Source organism: Capricornis sumatraensis, chromosome 5 (assembly GCF_032405125.1).
Source record: "Capricornis sumatraensis isolate serow.1 chromosome 5, serow.2, whole genome shotgun sequence".
NCBI lineage: Eukaryota > Metazoa > Chordata > Mammalia > Artiodactyla > Bovidae > Capricornis > Capricornis sumatraensis.
The window spans coordinates 38417683-38434433 of record NC_091073.1 but is presented as its reverse complement, the minus strand read 5'-3'; the positions used below and the strand labels follow the sequence as shown (position 1 = coordinate 38434433).

The 16751-nt window shown below is 38.4% G+C and overlaps 1 protein-coding gene across 1 annotated transcript in view; it reads right to left on the bottom strand.

Annotated features, from left to right (window-relative positions):
• Window positions 1-16751, bottom strand: part of ELAPOR2 (endosome-lysosome associated apoptosis and autophagy regulator family member 2) — a 213075-nt gene that overhangs the window by 18554 nt on the left and 177770 nt on the right. The window contains exons 14-18 of the mRNA XM_068973179.1: window positions 15652-15915; window positions 14807-14980; window positions 12372-12561; window positions 10822-10918; window positions 10163-10264 (exon numbers count right to left, since the gene is read on the bottom strand). Of these exons, the coding sequence (XP_068829280.1) occupies window positions 10163-10264; window positions 10822-10918; window positions 12372-12561; window positions 14807-14980; window positions 15652-15915 (827 nt within the window). The remainder of the gene's footprint in view (window positions 1-10162; window positions 10265-10821; window positions 10919-12371; window positions 12562-14806; window positions 14981-15651; window positions 15916-16751) is intronic.

Below are 16751 nucleotides of genomic sequence, written 5' to 3'. Positions count from 1 at the left end.
CTGTTAATTATAGGTAGAGAAACCACCACATATTCAAAGGGCAACCAGGTAAACCTTGATTTGGTTTAATGAGAAATGAGTAACAGGCTTTCTAATTTCCCAGTTTTGCTTCTGGGATTGCTTTATCAATCAGGGTGGCTCTAGCAATGTGTAAGAATTCAGACAAATCTTTTGTAGCAAGTTATGTCTTGGATTCTAAAATGGAATATATTTCATAAATCAGTTAGTAGTGTCCTCTTCAGAATGAATCATCTTACCTAAAACAGGATCTAGCTGGTTCATATCATGAATCCATGGAGAAGAACCTTGTGTTTTTATGAACTATTATCACCTTAAAAAATCTATTAATAATATTTGGATAGTTGATAAATCACTGTAAACAGTTTTCCCTAAACTTTATTCAAAATCCAAAGGTAAGACAAATTCATCTATGTTGTCAGTACCTTTCCAACCCTTCTAGAGTTAGTCTCAGGAGATTGATGAGAAAGGCCACTCTCTAATGTGCCAAGAACATTTGTCATCTGGTATCAGGCCACTATTGTTGTTGAACTTCCTTCATGTGGGGCATCTGTAGTTTTCTTGGGGTTCCTTGGTCTCAGGGTATACAGACTGGCATCCTCTGTCAAGGCAATGCTCTCTGACTTTCTGCTGTCTGTTTTCAGCTTTGGAATCTCAGGAAGTTCATCCTATTTCTGCTAAGGATGCCTTGTCATAGGCCAGAAACTCTTCTTATGTAGGGTCCATAAAATTCATTGCATGTTGCTCTAACTCCATCTGCCTTAAGGCTGAAGAGTATCAGTCACTTATGATGGGGTTTAAACACAAGATATTTTGACCTAGAAGTCTAGATCTAGAAGATTTTACCAGTCTCCTGCAAATCCTTCTCTTTCTAAAGCTTCTACTTGGGTTAACTACCAAAAGTCAGAATCTGTTGAAGATCTGGAGAAACTAAATTTACTGACACTCTCTAGTCCCTTTTATCTATGATTCTGTATTTTCTGAAGTGAAATTAAAATGTGTCAAGTTTTATCATCTTTATTTCAAACTTGATCACAAAACTTGATGACTGTTTCTTGATATTTTTATACCATATCTTAAGATTATTTGTTAGTGTTTAAAGTATACACTGTTAACAATTTTCTAATAGAATTTTTTCATTTTTTCCCCAAGTAGGATAAATTAATTTGTGAATGAAGAAAAATATAGGGAAACTGATACAAGGTAGATTCTAGCCTCAATCTTGATATTCAGTATTTTAGGATACATCTGGATATTGGTTACTTTTCATAAACTTTTTTTATTGACTCATAGTCAATTTCAGTTCAGTTTAGTCTCTCAGTCATGTCCAACTCCTTGCAAATCCATGGACTGCAGCACACAGGCTTCCCTATCCATCACCAACTCCTGGAGCTTGCTCAAACTCATGTCCATCAGGTCAGTAATGCCATCCAACCATCCCATCCTCTGTCGTCCCCTTCTCCTCCTGCCTTTAACCTTTCCCAGTATCAGGATCTCTTCCAATAAGTCAGTTCTTCAACATCAGTTGGCCAAAGTATTGGAGTTTCAGCTCTAGCATCAATCCTTCCAATGAATATTCAAGACTGATTTCCTTTAGGATTGACTGACTGCTTTGATCTCCTTGCAGTCCAAGGAACTCTCAAGAGTCTTCTCCAGCACCACAGTTCAAAAGAATCAATTCTTCAGTGCTCAGCTTTCTTTATAGTCCAACTCTCATATCCATACAAGACTACTGGAAAAAACCATAGCTTTGAATAAATGGACCTTTGTCATCAAAATAATGTCTCTGCTTTCTAATATGCTATCTAGGTTTGTCATAGCTTTTTTTCCAAGGAGCAAACATCGTTTAATTTCATGGCTGCAGTCACCATCTGCAGTGATTTGGGAGCCCAAAAAAATAAAGTCTCTCACTGTTTCCCCATCTATTTGCCATGAAGTGATGGGACCGGATGCCATGATCTTCGTTTTTTGAATGTTGAGTTTTAAGCCAGCTTTTTTTAACTCTCCTCTTGCTCAAACTCAGTCAATTTACAATATTGTATTAGTTTCCTGTATACAACGGAGTAATTCAATATTTTTATAGATTATACTCTATTTAAGGTTATTATTAAATATTGGCTATATTCCCTGTGTTGTACAATATATCCTTAGAGCTTATTTACTTTATACATGGCAGTTTGTACCTTTTAATCCCTCTACCCCTATCTTACCCCTCTGCACTTCACTTTTTCCACTTGTAACCACTAGTTTGTTCTCTATAATCTTTCTTTTGTTACTATCACTAGTTTTATTTTTAAATTCCTCATTTAAGTGATGTCATACATTATTTGACTTTCTCTGACTTATTTCACTAAATGTAATATGCTCCAGGTTCACCAACATTGTTGCAAATGGCAAGATTTAATTTTTTCTTATGGCTGAATATTATTCCTTTTTATTATATATATATATAGGTATGTGTGTGTGTGTGTGTGTGTGTGTGTGTGTGTATATATATATATATACACACACGTGTATATATATGCACACACACAGCACAATATATACCACATTTCCTTTACCCATTCATTCATTGATAGATATTTAGGTTACTTACCATATCTTGGCTATTGTAAATAATACTGCTATAAAACTTTAGGGTGTGTGTACCTTTCCAAGCTAGTGTTTTTATTTTCTTTAGATTTACACCCAGGAGTGGAATAGCTGGATCATATGGTAGTTATAGTTTTAGTTTTTTAAAGAACTTTCATACTGTTTTCCACAGTTGTTGTCCTGTCACTCAGTTGTGTCTGGCTCTTCGTGACCCCATGATCTGCAGCATGCCAGACTTCTCTGTCCTTCATTATCTCGCAGAGTTTGCTCAAATTCATGTTCATTGAATAGGTGGTGCCATCCAACCATCTCATCCTCTGTCATCCCATTCTCCCTCCTGCCGTCAATCTTTCCTAGCACCAGGGTCTTTTCCAATGAGTTGGCTCTTGGCTTCAGTTGGCCAAAGTATTGGAGCTTCAGCTTCAGTCTTAGTCCTTCCAAGGAATATTCAGGGTTGATTCCTTTAGGACCAGGTTTGATTTCCATGCTATCCACAGGACTCTCAAGAGTCTTGTCCAGCACCACAGTTTGAAAGCATCAATTCCTCAGTGCTTAGTCTTCTTTATGGTCCAACTCTCACATCTATACATGACTACTGGAAAACCATAGCCTTGACTATACAGACCTTTGTCAGCAAAGTGATGTCTCTGCTTTTTAATACACTGTCCAGGTTTGTCATAGCTTTTCTCCCAAGGAGCAAGCATCTTTTAATTTCATGACTGCAGTCACCATCTGCAGTGATTTTGGAGCCCAAGAAAATAAAATCTCTCACTATTTCCATGTTTCCCCATCTATTTGTCAGAAAGTGATGGGACTGGATGCATGGCCTTCCATTTTTGAATGTTGAATTTTTAAGTCAACTTTTTCAATCTTCTCTTTCACCTTCATCAAGAGGCTCTTTAGTTCCTCTTCGCTTTCTGCCATAAGGGTGGTGTCATCTGCATATCTGAGGTTATTGACATTTCTCCTGGCAATCTTGATTACAGCTTGTGCTTCATCCAGTCCAGCATTTTGCATAATGCACTCTACATAGAAGTTGAAAAGCAGAGACATTACTTTGCCACCAAAGGTCTGTCTAGTCAAGGCTATGGTTTTTCCAGTGGTCATGTATGGATGTGAGAGTTGGACTGTGAAGAAGGCTGAGCGCTGAAGAATTGATGCTTTTGAACTGTGGTGTTGGAGAAGACTCTTGAGAGTCCCTTGGACTGCAAGGAGATCCAACCAGTCCATTCTGAAGGAGATCAGCCCTGGGATTTCTTTGGAAGGAATGATGCTAAAGCTGAAACTCCAGTACTTTGGCCACCTCATGGGAAGAGTTGACTCATTGGAAAAGACCCTGATGCTGGGAGGGATTGGGGGCAGGAGGAGAAGGGGACGACAGAGGATGAGATGGCTGGATGGCATCACTGACTCGATGAACATGAGTCTGAGTGAACTCTGGGAGTTGGTGATGGACAGGGAGGCCTGGCGTGCTGTGATTTATGTGGTCACAAAGAGTCAGACACGACTGAGCAACCGAACTGACTGACTGACTGAAGGATTTTGAGCATTACCTTGCTAGCATGTGAGATGAGTGCAATTGTGCAGTAGTTTGAACATTCTTTGGCATTGCCCTTCTTTGGGATTTGAATGAAAACTGACCTTTTCTGGTCCTGTGGCCACTGCTGAGCTTTCCAAATTTCCTGGCATATTTATGCAGCATTGTATCAGCATCATCTTTTAGGATCTGAAATAGCTCCGTTGGAATTCCATTGCCTCCACTAGCTTTAGTAATGCTTCCTTAGGCCCACTTGACTTCACACTCCAGGACATCTGGCTCTAGTTAGCTACACTAATTTACATTCCCACCAACAGTGTACTACAGTTTCCTTTTCTCCATTTTTGCCAACGTTTGTTATTTGTGACTTTTTTGGATGGCGGCAATTCTGACTAGTGTTGAGGTGATATCTCATTGTGGTTTTGATTTGCGTTTCTCAAATAATTAGAAATGTGGAGCATCTTCTCCTGTGCTTTTGGCCATCTGTATGTCTTCTCTGGGGGGAAAAAATGTGTATACAGGTCTTCTGTCAATTTTTAAAGTGTGTGTTCTTTTAAAAATATTGCGTTTGTCAACTACAAATTGGCACTTGCCATGGGTGCTTGCCATCTACCTTTAGAAGGATTAAACCATGTACTTCTGCTGCTGATCTTCAACACCCTCAAAGGAGTTCAGGGTGGAGAGCAGAAATGAGGCACTCTGTGCTCTGGGAAAATTGGCAAGACAGGTCTTCAGACAGTTAGATATTCTCAGGAGCTGATTTTATGAGCTCAATTCTTGCATCTCTTCATATCTAGAAAAGTACTAAAATCCTTCCTGGTGACACTATTCCTCGTGATAAGTGAAGTGTTCATAAGACTAGCGGAAAACTGGAAAAATATGGGCTTGATTGCATGTATTCTCCCTTCACCAAAAATCACATATATACTGGCCTTTCCCCCCTGCCTCTTTGGAGCAGTTTCTCACAGCTATCTGAGGTGCTGTCTCCCCGGTTGCAACCCTCATTTTGGCCCAAATAAAACTTAACTCGCAACTCTCATATTGTACATTTTTTTAAATCAACAAATTGTATGAGCTGTCTATGTATTTTGGGTACTAATCCCTTCTTGGGCATCTCATTAGGAAACATTTTCAGTCAGTAGGCTATTTTTCACTCCAGTATTTTTGCCTGGAGAATCCCATGGATGGAGGAGCCTGTTAGGCTGCAGTCTATGGGGTCAAAAAGAGTTGGACACAACTGAGTGACTTCACTTTCACTTTTCACTTTCATGCATTGGAGAAGGAAATGGCAACCCACTCCAGTGTTCTTGCCTGGAGAATCCCAGGGACTGGGAGCCTGGTGGGTTGCCATGTATGGGGTCACACAGAGTTGGACACAACTGAAGTGACTTAGCAGCAGCAGCAGCAGCCGCAGGCTATTTTTCATTTTGTTGATGGTTTCATTGCCTGTCTGACCCCAAGGCTGGAGCGTTTACTACGTAGCTGAAACCACTCACTCCTCAGGGGGATCTCCCAGCTTGTGACGTCTCCTTCCTCTTCTGTGTCCCTTCTGAGGGGCAGGGGTCCATCCTGACCACTTCTCCTCCCTTCCTACTTGACTCCATGTGACTCTTCATTTTACATCCTGGGTGCACACCAGTCCTTCTGCCAGTCTCCAGTGTGTTTTCAGTGAGAACCACTCCACACGCAGATGTATTTTTGACACGTGCATGGGGGGAGGTGAGCTCTGTGTTGTCCTACTCCACCATTTGATCTCTTCCTCCTTCTATTTCTTGATCATAACGTGTTTCAGTTGTTTTCACTTGTGATCACAGTCCTTTCATATGCCTCCCTACTTTTTAATGTTCTAAGAACATGTTTGATTTTAATTGAGTTCTATTGCCTTTTTAACCTATATATGAATTTATATATTATCTGTCCCTAAAGGGTGCAGAGAACAGAAATAAACAAGGAACTCATTTAAACAATAGTTATTCTCTGGCTCTTAATAAATTAAAATGACTAGACAACTGTTTTGGCTTTAACGGTCCTTCCCCAACTACCAACAAAAGCACTACACTAGCAGCCAATAGATCCAATGACTTTGATACAGAGATTTTCATTAGAGCCTGTGGAAGAAATCCCTGGTGTGCTCAACCTCTGAAAACTCAAGACAGAGCTGTGAAGCATCCCTTTTGTGAGAGACAATCTCCTCAGAAGCTACACTTAGAAAAAAAATGAATTTTGGTTTTGAAGGAGGTTTTCACAGAATGATTTTGGACTTATTTATCAACTACCCAAGCAGTTAAACGTGGTTAAAAGTTGTAAGAGATAAAGGAGGAGGATATTCCTCTAACTCAGAACATTAACAAAGACAACCTTATTTGAGGGAAGATGAGTCATTAAAAGGAAGGCACCAACAACTTGCAGATCAGTTGAGTTCCCAGATAAATGTGCTATTTCCCTCTGTTTACTGTGTTTATTTGCAAATCTCTGCCTACGAAGGATGGGAGGAAATGACAAGATAAAAGCATGATGACATAAAAAGAACAACAGAATCAGGAAATCATCCCATCGTGACTGACACTCTACAGCTATGCATACAACCAGGGTTCTCAGTGTTTCCTACTGTGTCGAGTAAATGGGTTTGATGGGAGGATCCCGAATGTGCAATGACATCTCCATTATCAGAGTAAAAATGGTTCCCTCTGCTTGTTTTCCAATAAGGCTTTTAAAAAAACTTTCAAACCTTTTTAAATCTTTCCAGATAAAACTAACAGCAATTTCTCATGTTTTTGAAAAAGTACTCTGGACACAATGCTTAGGTCTAAACGTTTCCTAATGAAAGGAGAATCTTCAATTCCTCTAACCACATAGGATCATGATTAGGGGTTTGGGAAGCCTTTCAGGTAGAAACTGGAGAGGCATCTATTTAGGGATATTAGTGGTCGACTGTGTTAGCAATTTATTCTTTGGCCAAGGTACAAACTGCATTAAACTCAAAAGTCCACTCCAGCTCTCTGATTTCACCTGCCACAGACATCATGCTGTTAAGTTTTCGTCGAAAATGTCTCACATCTTCCAGACACTTTGTGGAATTAGAAACCAACTTCATTTGCCAGACCAAACAGACAGGCTGGAGTTTCCAACTGCAGGTTTGTGGGCGGCCCAGGATGTTTGCTGCTCCTTCTACGTTGCATGTGAGATCCACAGAGAACACACAGTTCTCCATTTCTCTTGCCCCTTTCGCTTTCTGTGAAGACAATCTCTTTTTTTTCCCCAGGGCTGGGGATCTTGTGACATTTTCCCTGGTCACCAAGACACGGAGCCCCAGTCAACATCACTACTGCTAAAGTCACCTTTGCCTGGTTTGTAAGGTTATTTGCCAAGAGAGAATTCCAAGGGACAGCACCCTTTCTGAGCTGCCAAGGTCTTTCCATAGTGACTTCTTGGTAAGCATATGAGATTTCACAGGGCAATTGCCTAGTTAGAACCTTTCTTTATCTCCTGGAGAATTTAAAGCTCAAAAAAGAAAAATGCAAATTAAACCCCCTTCAAAAGTAGCCTAAGTAAATTTGGCTCTGTTAACATTTCTTTACTGTTAGTAGGAAATCTTTACTCAAACCTACAGCTAAAAAAATATTCTGATTTTTTCCGTACAAGCTTCCATTTCTCATGTTCTGATCGCAGAGCGCCCCCTTGTGCCCTGATCGGAAATTCAAGATTCAAGAAAGAAGGAAAGGTCAGCACAGGTGGCTCATAGTTGGTCAAGAATCCACCTGCAATGCAGGAGACCCTGGTTTGATTCCTGGGTCAGGAAGATCCACTGAAGAAGGGATAGTCTACCCACAACAGTGTTCTTGGGCTTCCCTGGTGGCTCAGCTGGTAAAGAATCTGCCTGCAATGCAGGAGACCTGGGTTTGATTCCTGGGTTGGGAAGATCCCCTGGAGAAGGGAAAGGCTGCCCACTCCAGTATTCTGGCCTGGAGAATTCCATGCACTATTCCATGGGATCTCAAACAGTCGGACACGACTGAGCAACTTTCACTTTGAGCACATTTAGGTTGTGAGGTTCAAGCAGTTCCCTAGAGCAGCAGTCCCAAACTGCAGGATGCATCATAATTGAACAGTTTTACGAAAATATGACAGAATCCACCCTGTAGACCACAACCTTTTAATTTAGCATTTCAAAAAATTAAAATGCAAAACAAAATGTGAGAATCTGTCTCAGAAAAAAAATTTTCCAAAATGGGGGTTAAGATCAATGGTTCTCAAATTTTAACATGTCAGAACTGTCTTGTGGTTTTATAAATATTCTGGTGCTTAACATTTGGAGCTTCTTTCGGTTTCAGTGAAGGCCTAAAAATCAGTTTTACAATAGACACTCCAAGGTATTCTGCTGTATCTGATCTTGGGAAATCCTTGCAAAGGTAGTCAAGTAGAAAAAAACTGCCTGAGGTTTTCTTCTTCTCACAAGGAAAAAGCTAGTTTCTAGATGCCATCATTTAACATCATGAGACTATCATTTTCTCATTATATGAAAACATCAGAACCCACCTTGGGAGAGTTAGAATGGTGCATTTCTAAAGGACAGCGTTTGACTTCAGTAGTATTATCTGCTTAAGTCATAGAGGCTCCTGAAGGAGGCCTTAGAAGTCATTCATGTGGGCTCCCAGAGGCTAGACCAAGAGAACTGAGCTGATAGGTCCAAAAAAGGACCTCAGAAGTGCTCTAGTAAATAGAAGTGTCTGAACTCAAAGCAATATGGTGAGATATCAGAGCATAGTGAACAAATCTCTGGATACACCTCCTCACAAAGAAAGTGTGCTCTGCTGCCCCGACTCCAGCTTGGATGCTGGCCCAGGGATCCTCCACCACATGATGCCCTTGAGCTACAGGCTCCCTCTGTTTCTTTCAGTTTTATTATGTTCTGTGCTCATCATATTCATATCTCACCTTGAATAGGTGAAGAGAAAAATTAATGAAACAGAGTTGGTAAGAGGTGAATGCTAGTGTGACTTTATGCCCAGAAATGAACTCAAAATACGATGTTATCACTGTAATTATTTTTAAGATACCCAAATAACTGAATCAATGCTTCAACCACTAATTTCCAATCCTGATGTAATATAAGCAGGATTTATTAAAATTTCATAAAAGTTACAGTGAAAGTAACAAAAACAAAATTAAGTCAATCACTTTTTTAAATATACATTTTTTGCTAGCTTGATGGAGAAGAATCTGCAAATCAAATTATAATCCAAAGGTACCTTAACCCTAAAAAGATTAGAAATAAATAATCTACATGGTAGATAATGAATAACTATACAAAATAAAAATCAGGAGACACTATGAAAGCATTTTTTAAGTTTACAATTTTAAATTCATAAAATTGCTTAGTTTCTCTTACTGTTCCCAACCAAAGTGGCTGTATTAATCAGATCTAGCAGCAGCAGACTGTGGACAGCTAACAGCTCAATGCCAATCAGTTAAAGGAACGATGCTATGTATTCTACAGGTCAGACTCTAACTTGGTGATTTCATTACCAGTGATTAGAGAACTCAAGAACAGGAAACTCATCTAACCTGACCTTCATCCCTCATAGAGAAAGAAACTATGACAAAGAGGTTAGATTGCTTAATCTAGGTCACCTAGATAGTTCCTTGCTGACAAAGAACTATAATCCAGGGAAAGTCCTAATCCAGCTCTTAAGAAAACTGATACTAGATAGTAAGCCTCAATCAAAAGATACAAACAATATAGTTATATATTACTTAAATAATTCTCAAGATAATTAAGACATGCAGGCAAACAAGATGAGAATCTGTCACTGAGGAGACTGAAAGTGTTGAGACTTGCAAGGACCTATACCTCTTAACAGGCAAGCAGCACATCTGGAAAACTAAAATCTACAGATTCTTTGTTCCCTTTCTGCTTTATACCCATAGAGAACATGTTTTAAAATAGCAAGGTTCTGAAGAGTTTTGCTTCCTGATACATACATACATAGCAGAATCATATTGAAATAAAACTACCTGGGGACAGAAATGGCTCCTGCTCCTGGTTTAGCAGGATTACACCTCATTTTCACAGCAGTTGATCGGCCATTTACACAAGAGGTTGTAGTTGTAGAAGACCTATTAGAAGGCAAAGGTCATTTCACAAAACAAATATGACACAGACTTCATAAACAAAAATGTCCTGTGTATAACTGCCCCTATGCTCTATGAATAAATGAAAAATTTATCAAAGTTCATCAATTCAGAATTTTAATACAGACTTAGTTCATTTACTTTCACTGCCTATGAAAAGCTGCCTGCTCCACAGGTAAAGAGATATGCTATCATCAAAGGATTAATAGAGCTATTGTAATTATAATCAAAATTATAATCAAAAGAATTTTTTAAGGTATTAGAGGTCATAGTGACTTAGGCTGATGTTTTGATGTGTGAATTACAAATAATTACTGCCTAGACAATGAAGAGTCTCTTTATTGCCTTATTTAAAAGATTATATATGTGAGAAAAATTACATAATGCTTTCTAAATATTCCATGTTTCCTATTTTTTACTAAGTCTTTCATTTAAGAACCAACTACTGATTATCTATTCAAAATAAGCTACTATGTTAGAAACCCTGAAGTGATGTCCTTATAATTAAGAAAATAATCAAAAGAAGCAGCATGTTCACTTACTTATAAAAGAAATGCACATCTGGTATCTGGCTTGGTGAAACTGGGAACATATCTTCTTTTATATTAATATTTTGCAATGTGGTTTCAACTGTTACTCCTAGATGACAATAAAAAAGAAACTATTAAGCAATATGGGAAAATTAGGTTTACTTAGTCTCTATATCTAAAGAGAAAATAGCTTTATTTTGAGGCTGTCACTTTAACTAGAAATATCGTGTAAAATTAATGTATTATTGTTAAGAATAATAAACCTTACAAGGTTTCCAGAATAAAAAATACTCTACTCCTTAACTTTGCAATTTTGCTTTAGTCACTTCACTTCCCTGATTCTTGTGTCCTGAATTTGTAAAATGCATGCAATAATTTAGATGGTCTGCATAGTCCCTTCTAGTTTTAACATTTCAACAATCTACTATTATAACTCTAAGCCTCTTGTAAGTTATGTCGAATGAGCTGGGCTACCTTGCCAATGTAGATTTTTATCCATTCACATTCATTATAAACACACTTGACAAAATAAAAGTTTGTATGCCCTAAATATTTCCAGACAGTAACTTCAAATTTTGTTTTATCTAAAAGCAAGGCTTTCCTTGCTCTTAGGGTTCCCCACCCATCAACCCCATGCAAAATGATAGCAGAGTCAAAATGCAAACAATAACAGCAACCTTTGTTCTAAGAGTTCTGATGCTGAGAGCAAGCTCAGTAACTGTCCTTGGTGCTGAAAATTATAGCAACTGTCCTTGGCGCTAAATTCTTCTGGAGTCTGTAAGTGGTACTGGAGTGGGTTGCCATTTCCTTCTCCAGGGGATCTTTCCAACCCAGGGGTCAAACCCAAGTCTCCCACATTTCAGGCAGATGCTTTACCATATGAGCCACCAGGGAAGTCCAGAGTCTATAACAATGGTTATAGATTCAATCTATAGACTCAAATCTAGCTGCAGATTAAAATCATCTAAGAAGCTCTTTAAATTGTTAGGTTATCATATGCATTGTTAGATCCTTAATCCTACTCCAGATATTTTAATAAACCAGATCCTTAAGAATAACTAGTTAGGGACTTGAATTATTTTTAAAGTTTCCTATACTTTCCAGACCAGAGATAGAAAGGGCAGATGGAAAATAAAATTTAGCACACTCATTCTTGCTGTTTGTCACCAGATTTCCTCTGGTATAAGAAAAGATGATGAAAACTGGTGACAGATATTATGATTTGAGTCTATATTGTGTTTGTTTACTCTTCTTTTGCTCACAGTTTGGGAGGTTGTTATTATTTTGCCTCTTAAATTCCTAGAAAATCTGATGAAAGGCACAGACTGCCAGAGATCAACATGTCATATGAATTAATACATAACTCTGGAAGCTTCTAATACTCATTAAGAATGATCAAAAGACCTTACTTGTAGGGAATTCTAAACCATGTTATAAAGTGATGACTTAGAATTATCTGTGGGTTTTAATCACCTATGGTAAGCACCACTGCAGAGACAAGTTATCAGTACCATAATTTTAAACAAATGCATGCATGAATATATGAACCAAATGAAACTTACCCAAAAATGTGTCTGCCAGAATTATGGATTGTGATGACAAGGCTGCTCGGAAACCCTTACTTTCAGAAGGAATAATAGTTGACTGGCACACAAATGCTCCTACCAAATTCGTGTAATCGTCTGACCCTGCCACCATTTCCTTTACTGTAAAGTCTGTTATATTGTTGGTACAGAGAGCCAACTTCTTCCCCTAGGAAAACGAAGTCAGAAAGAAGTTTTTACTGAAGGTAAGTCTCTAAACTGGATCTCAGCTTCCTAGTGATTCTAGCAGATCATTGGCTCTCTCCTCACCACAATTCTGATTTCAGGGATCTGGTGAGGGAGCTCAGGCACCAGCATTTTCTAAAAGCTCTCGGGTGCTCAGTCACTTCAGTCATGTCTGACTCTTTGTGACCCTATGGACTATAGTCCACCAGGCTCCTCCGTCCATAGGATTCTCCAGGCAAGAACACTGGAGTGGGTTGCCATGCCCTCTCCATGGGATCTTCCTGACCCAGGAATCAGACTTGCATCTCCGGCATTGCAGGCAGATTCTTTACCCAATTTCAATGTTCAAACAGGGTTAAAATCTGACATTCTAATGAATACAGTGATTCAAGGCTGCACTGCTCCCCCAACTACAGACTTCATTTGTGCCAGAGGAAAGCCACTCGACTTAAGGAAACATAAGTCATCTATGAAATCTTCAATTCTTCAGACAACAATGCATACAAAGGGAATGGAAAACTGCTGGTGAAAGTTTTAATGCCAAGAAAAAAAAAAACACTTGCTCTTCCTTCTCCTGAATAGACCTGTGTGTGGCAGAAAAGTATTGGCAAGTCTAAAAAAGAAAATATAAAAATCTAGGACAACATCTAAATTCTAAACAGTTGGTCACTATAAGTGTTTTTATTCACCTACTCTTAGACTCAATGATGTGGATCTGCTCAAGTTTACCGTATGTTGAAGGGAATACAGGAGCTTACTTTTTTAATCATTTGGAGGATAGTTATAAAACTGGGAGGACTTTAATTTTTTTAATGTAGTATGTTTAAATATACTGTAGTTCCACTAAAAAGCACTTTAGCTTACTCTATAATTTATGTGAAGAAATATATAAAGAAAAAGAGAAACACTATTTTACTGGTCTTAGATGTAAAATGTGCACAGATGGGCATAAAGAACAAAGATTTCTCTTTCTTAATGCAGCTAGCAATCTTAACCTATAAAATGTTTTCTCTCCACCAAGCCTGCTCACCACAATACAGGTGCAATATATTTTTACTAAGCTTAAATTCTTTGAGAAACAAAGAAAAAGAGCAGAGAGAAACTACTGAGGAAAGGAATAAGAGAATAACAGTAAAAGAATTAGAATAAAAAGGAAAGAAAGAGAAGGAAGACAGAAGAGAGAAGACGAAAGCTAAGACAGTGGTCATACAGGAAGGAGACTGAGAAGAAGCGTGATATACTGGGTTGGCCAAAAGTTTGTTTTGGGTTTTCTGTAACATTTTAAGAAAACACTGGAAAAACTTTTCAGCCAACCCAATATAATGGAATTAATCATATTCACTGCTTTACACAGCATTTAACACAATAGGTATTTAACATATAATTATATATTCAGTGAACTTAGCGATTAATCAAGTGAGTGTGCTGGATTGCCCCATGTAAAATCAGGATAGGACAAATGTCATACCACGTAAAAATGTATAGATCTTTCTGTTTGAAAACCTCGGTAGTCATGAGATCTCTTTTTATTTCCTTTGTACAAAGTTTGGCACAGCAGTTCAAAATGAAGACTATAGGAGTTAAGAAGGGAATAGATATGGAGAAAATGACTTATTATATTTTCAACTTAGCTAAGGGTGAATATATACATCCCAATTCCAACCTTGTATGCCCACAAAATTATTGGATACATAGTCCTGTAACTCTCCCCTTACCAGTATCAATTAACATTCCACTTCTTCCCAAAGAAAATTAAATCCCATAATTTATTAGCAGAGGCTACCTCATCAACTGACACTTACCCCCTGCTTATTTCCATTTTGTTTTTGGACAAACTTCCTCTGAAAAGTCTTTTCTTTTTAACATAAACTTGACCAGAAAAACAACAATAAAACTTTCTCAAACCTTAACTTTCTGCCTAAGAAATAGGTGGGATTGACAAACCTGACCCATCTTTACAAAAATGAAAGATCCTCAAAGCCCTTATACCATAGCTTCAAGCTTTGGGGGTTCAACTGACTGGATAAGTGCTTTGATGGACTGAGAACCAGACAAGGATGCTGCTGGTGGAGAAAATATGCTAGAAGGCAACAAACGATTTAAGCTGTCAAAGCTCACTATCTGACATTTGCCTGTTAGTTTCCATAGAGATTTTATTGGTCCACCAACACAGAAGACAGCTCAATCAGAGCTAAAACATAGCCCCATCTCACCTTGCCAGAACTCACCTCATGCCCACATAAACTGATATTGAAGAAATGGAAGTACTTTGTTCCTTTGGAGGTAAAGCTGGGACCATTCATTAAGGAGCCCACACTGCTGAGGTTGCTGAAGTCATAATGCAAACTTTGATTTTCTTTTTCATGGTAGAAAAAGCAGTCACTGTAGCACACTGAGTGGTCCTTTGACCATAAACATTAAGAAATGTAAAACAAAACAGAGCAAAAACAATATGGCAGGAAAGAAAGCATTAGCTGCTATGGAAAAACTATTTCAGTAGTTTTGTTTTAGTCATGGCATATTTTACCACTCTAATATAGAAAATTTCTAAACTCTAGATTTCTCTAAGCAAAGTTCAGAAGAGTTAGAATTTTTTAAAGAGTGAAGTTATTCTAAGATTAGTTTCTTGTGGAAAGGTATTTTTAACCAATAGCCAAAATGTCCTATCATGCCAGTTCAAATAGACATGAAACTATTTTTTACTTCACTTATAATATAGCATCAATCTTTTCCCTTAAAATGTTACGAGATAATCTTGCTGTTCTCCATATACACCTATAGCCTACATATAGAGAGGCAGCTTACTTGTTCTGCCATAATGGAATATATAAGAAATCACTTTTAATATTTTGGGAAGTTATTCTTATTTAGATGTTCTTAATATTCTATGTCCCCAGTAATTATCACTTTCAAGACACATGTTAAGCATTCAATAGATGCAAGGCAAGGTAAAATAAGGAAGGGAATTTAAAAAGCCATTTATAAATATAAATTAGAAACATTAAGAGAAACCTTTGAGTTTGTCTATTAATACATGCTTTCCTGGGGGTAACTGAAATACAGACCCACTTACCAGAGTGCTTCTACTCCCAGGCCCACATGGAATACAAGCCTCCTTGCCATAGACCTGATGTATGGACAGGTAGGTATCAGGTGGACACTCCACGCACTGGTTGGTTTCTTTCTCAATGTAGTGGCCTGGGGGGCAGGGGACACACGATGAGCCCGACTGTTCAGAACCAAGGGCACAGGCACGGCATGAGGACGCCACCCCATCAACTGCATTAGTGGCAGTGATAGAATAAATCTTCACCATGTCATTGATGAACCGTCTATTCTAAAAAGAGAGCAGAAAGTAATGACTTCTGCCTTGGCACTCAGTTGTACAACCAGATTGTTTTATGTTCATACCACCAAAATAACTAAGCAAAGTATTCTAACCCAGCAGTTTATAACTGACAGTAGATTAATAGTACTGTTTTTTGGTACTTTTCTTTTTTAAAATTATTAAGACTTAACCCAGGTCTCCTGCATTGCAGGCAGATGCTTTAACCTCTGAGCCACCAGGGAAGCACCTAAGACTTAACACTAGAAGCTAATTTTCATGGTTATGGAGTTCCAGGAATTTTGCCACAATCACTATGAGATTATATAATAAATGGGAAAAATGCAGGCATATGTATAGACTTGGAAGAACCAATATGATATCCCCCATCACTGTTTATTCTGATATAGTCTAAATATCTTGATAAACGTGTTTATCATGATGTTTACAGTGTGGTAAGTTGAAAAAGACTTGGACCAAGGATTAAAAAGTCCTTACTTAAACTAACTGTGTGACATTGATGCAACTGCATCGGTTCTTTGGGTCTCCTCTCCCTCTTTAGCACTTTCCTTAACCGACACACTGTGACTTCTACCAGATGCACAACAGAGAGTAAAAACCTGGATCTTACTAATACTTTTCGTTCTTGTGACACTGAGTCAATTAAGGTCTAGTTTTCATCAAGCAGGGAGCACCACTAGTAGAGAGCAGCTTCGTAAATGCTTTTTTGTCTGAGGCAAAGACCAAAGGGAGGCCAGGAAGTCTTCTATAGCACGTTCACACCCCACAGGCTGAGACTCTGAACTCTCATAAAACACAGCTGGAGTCAAGTGAAACCTGAGGAACAG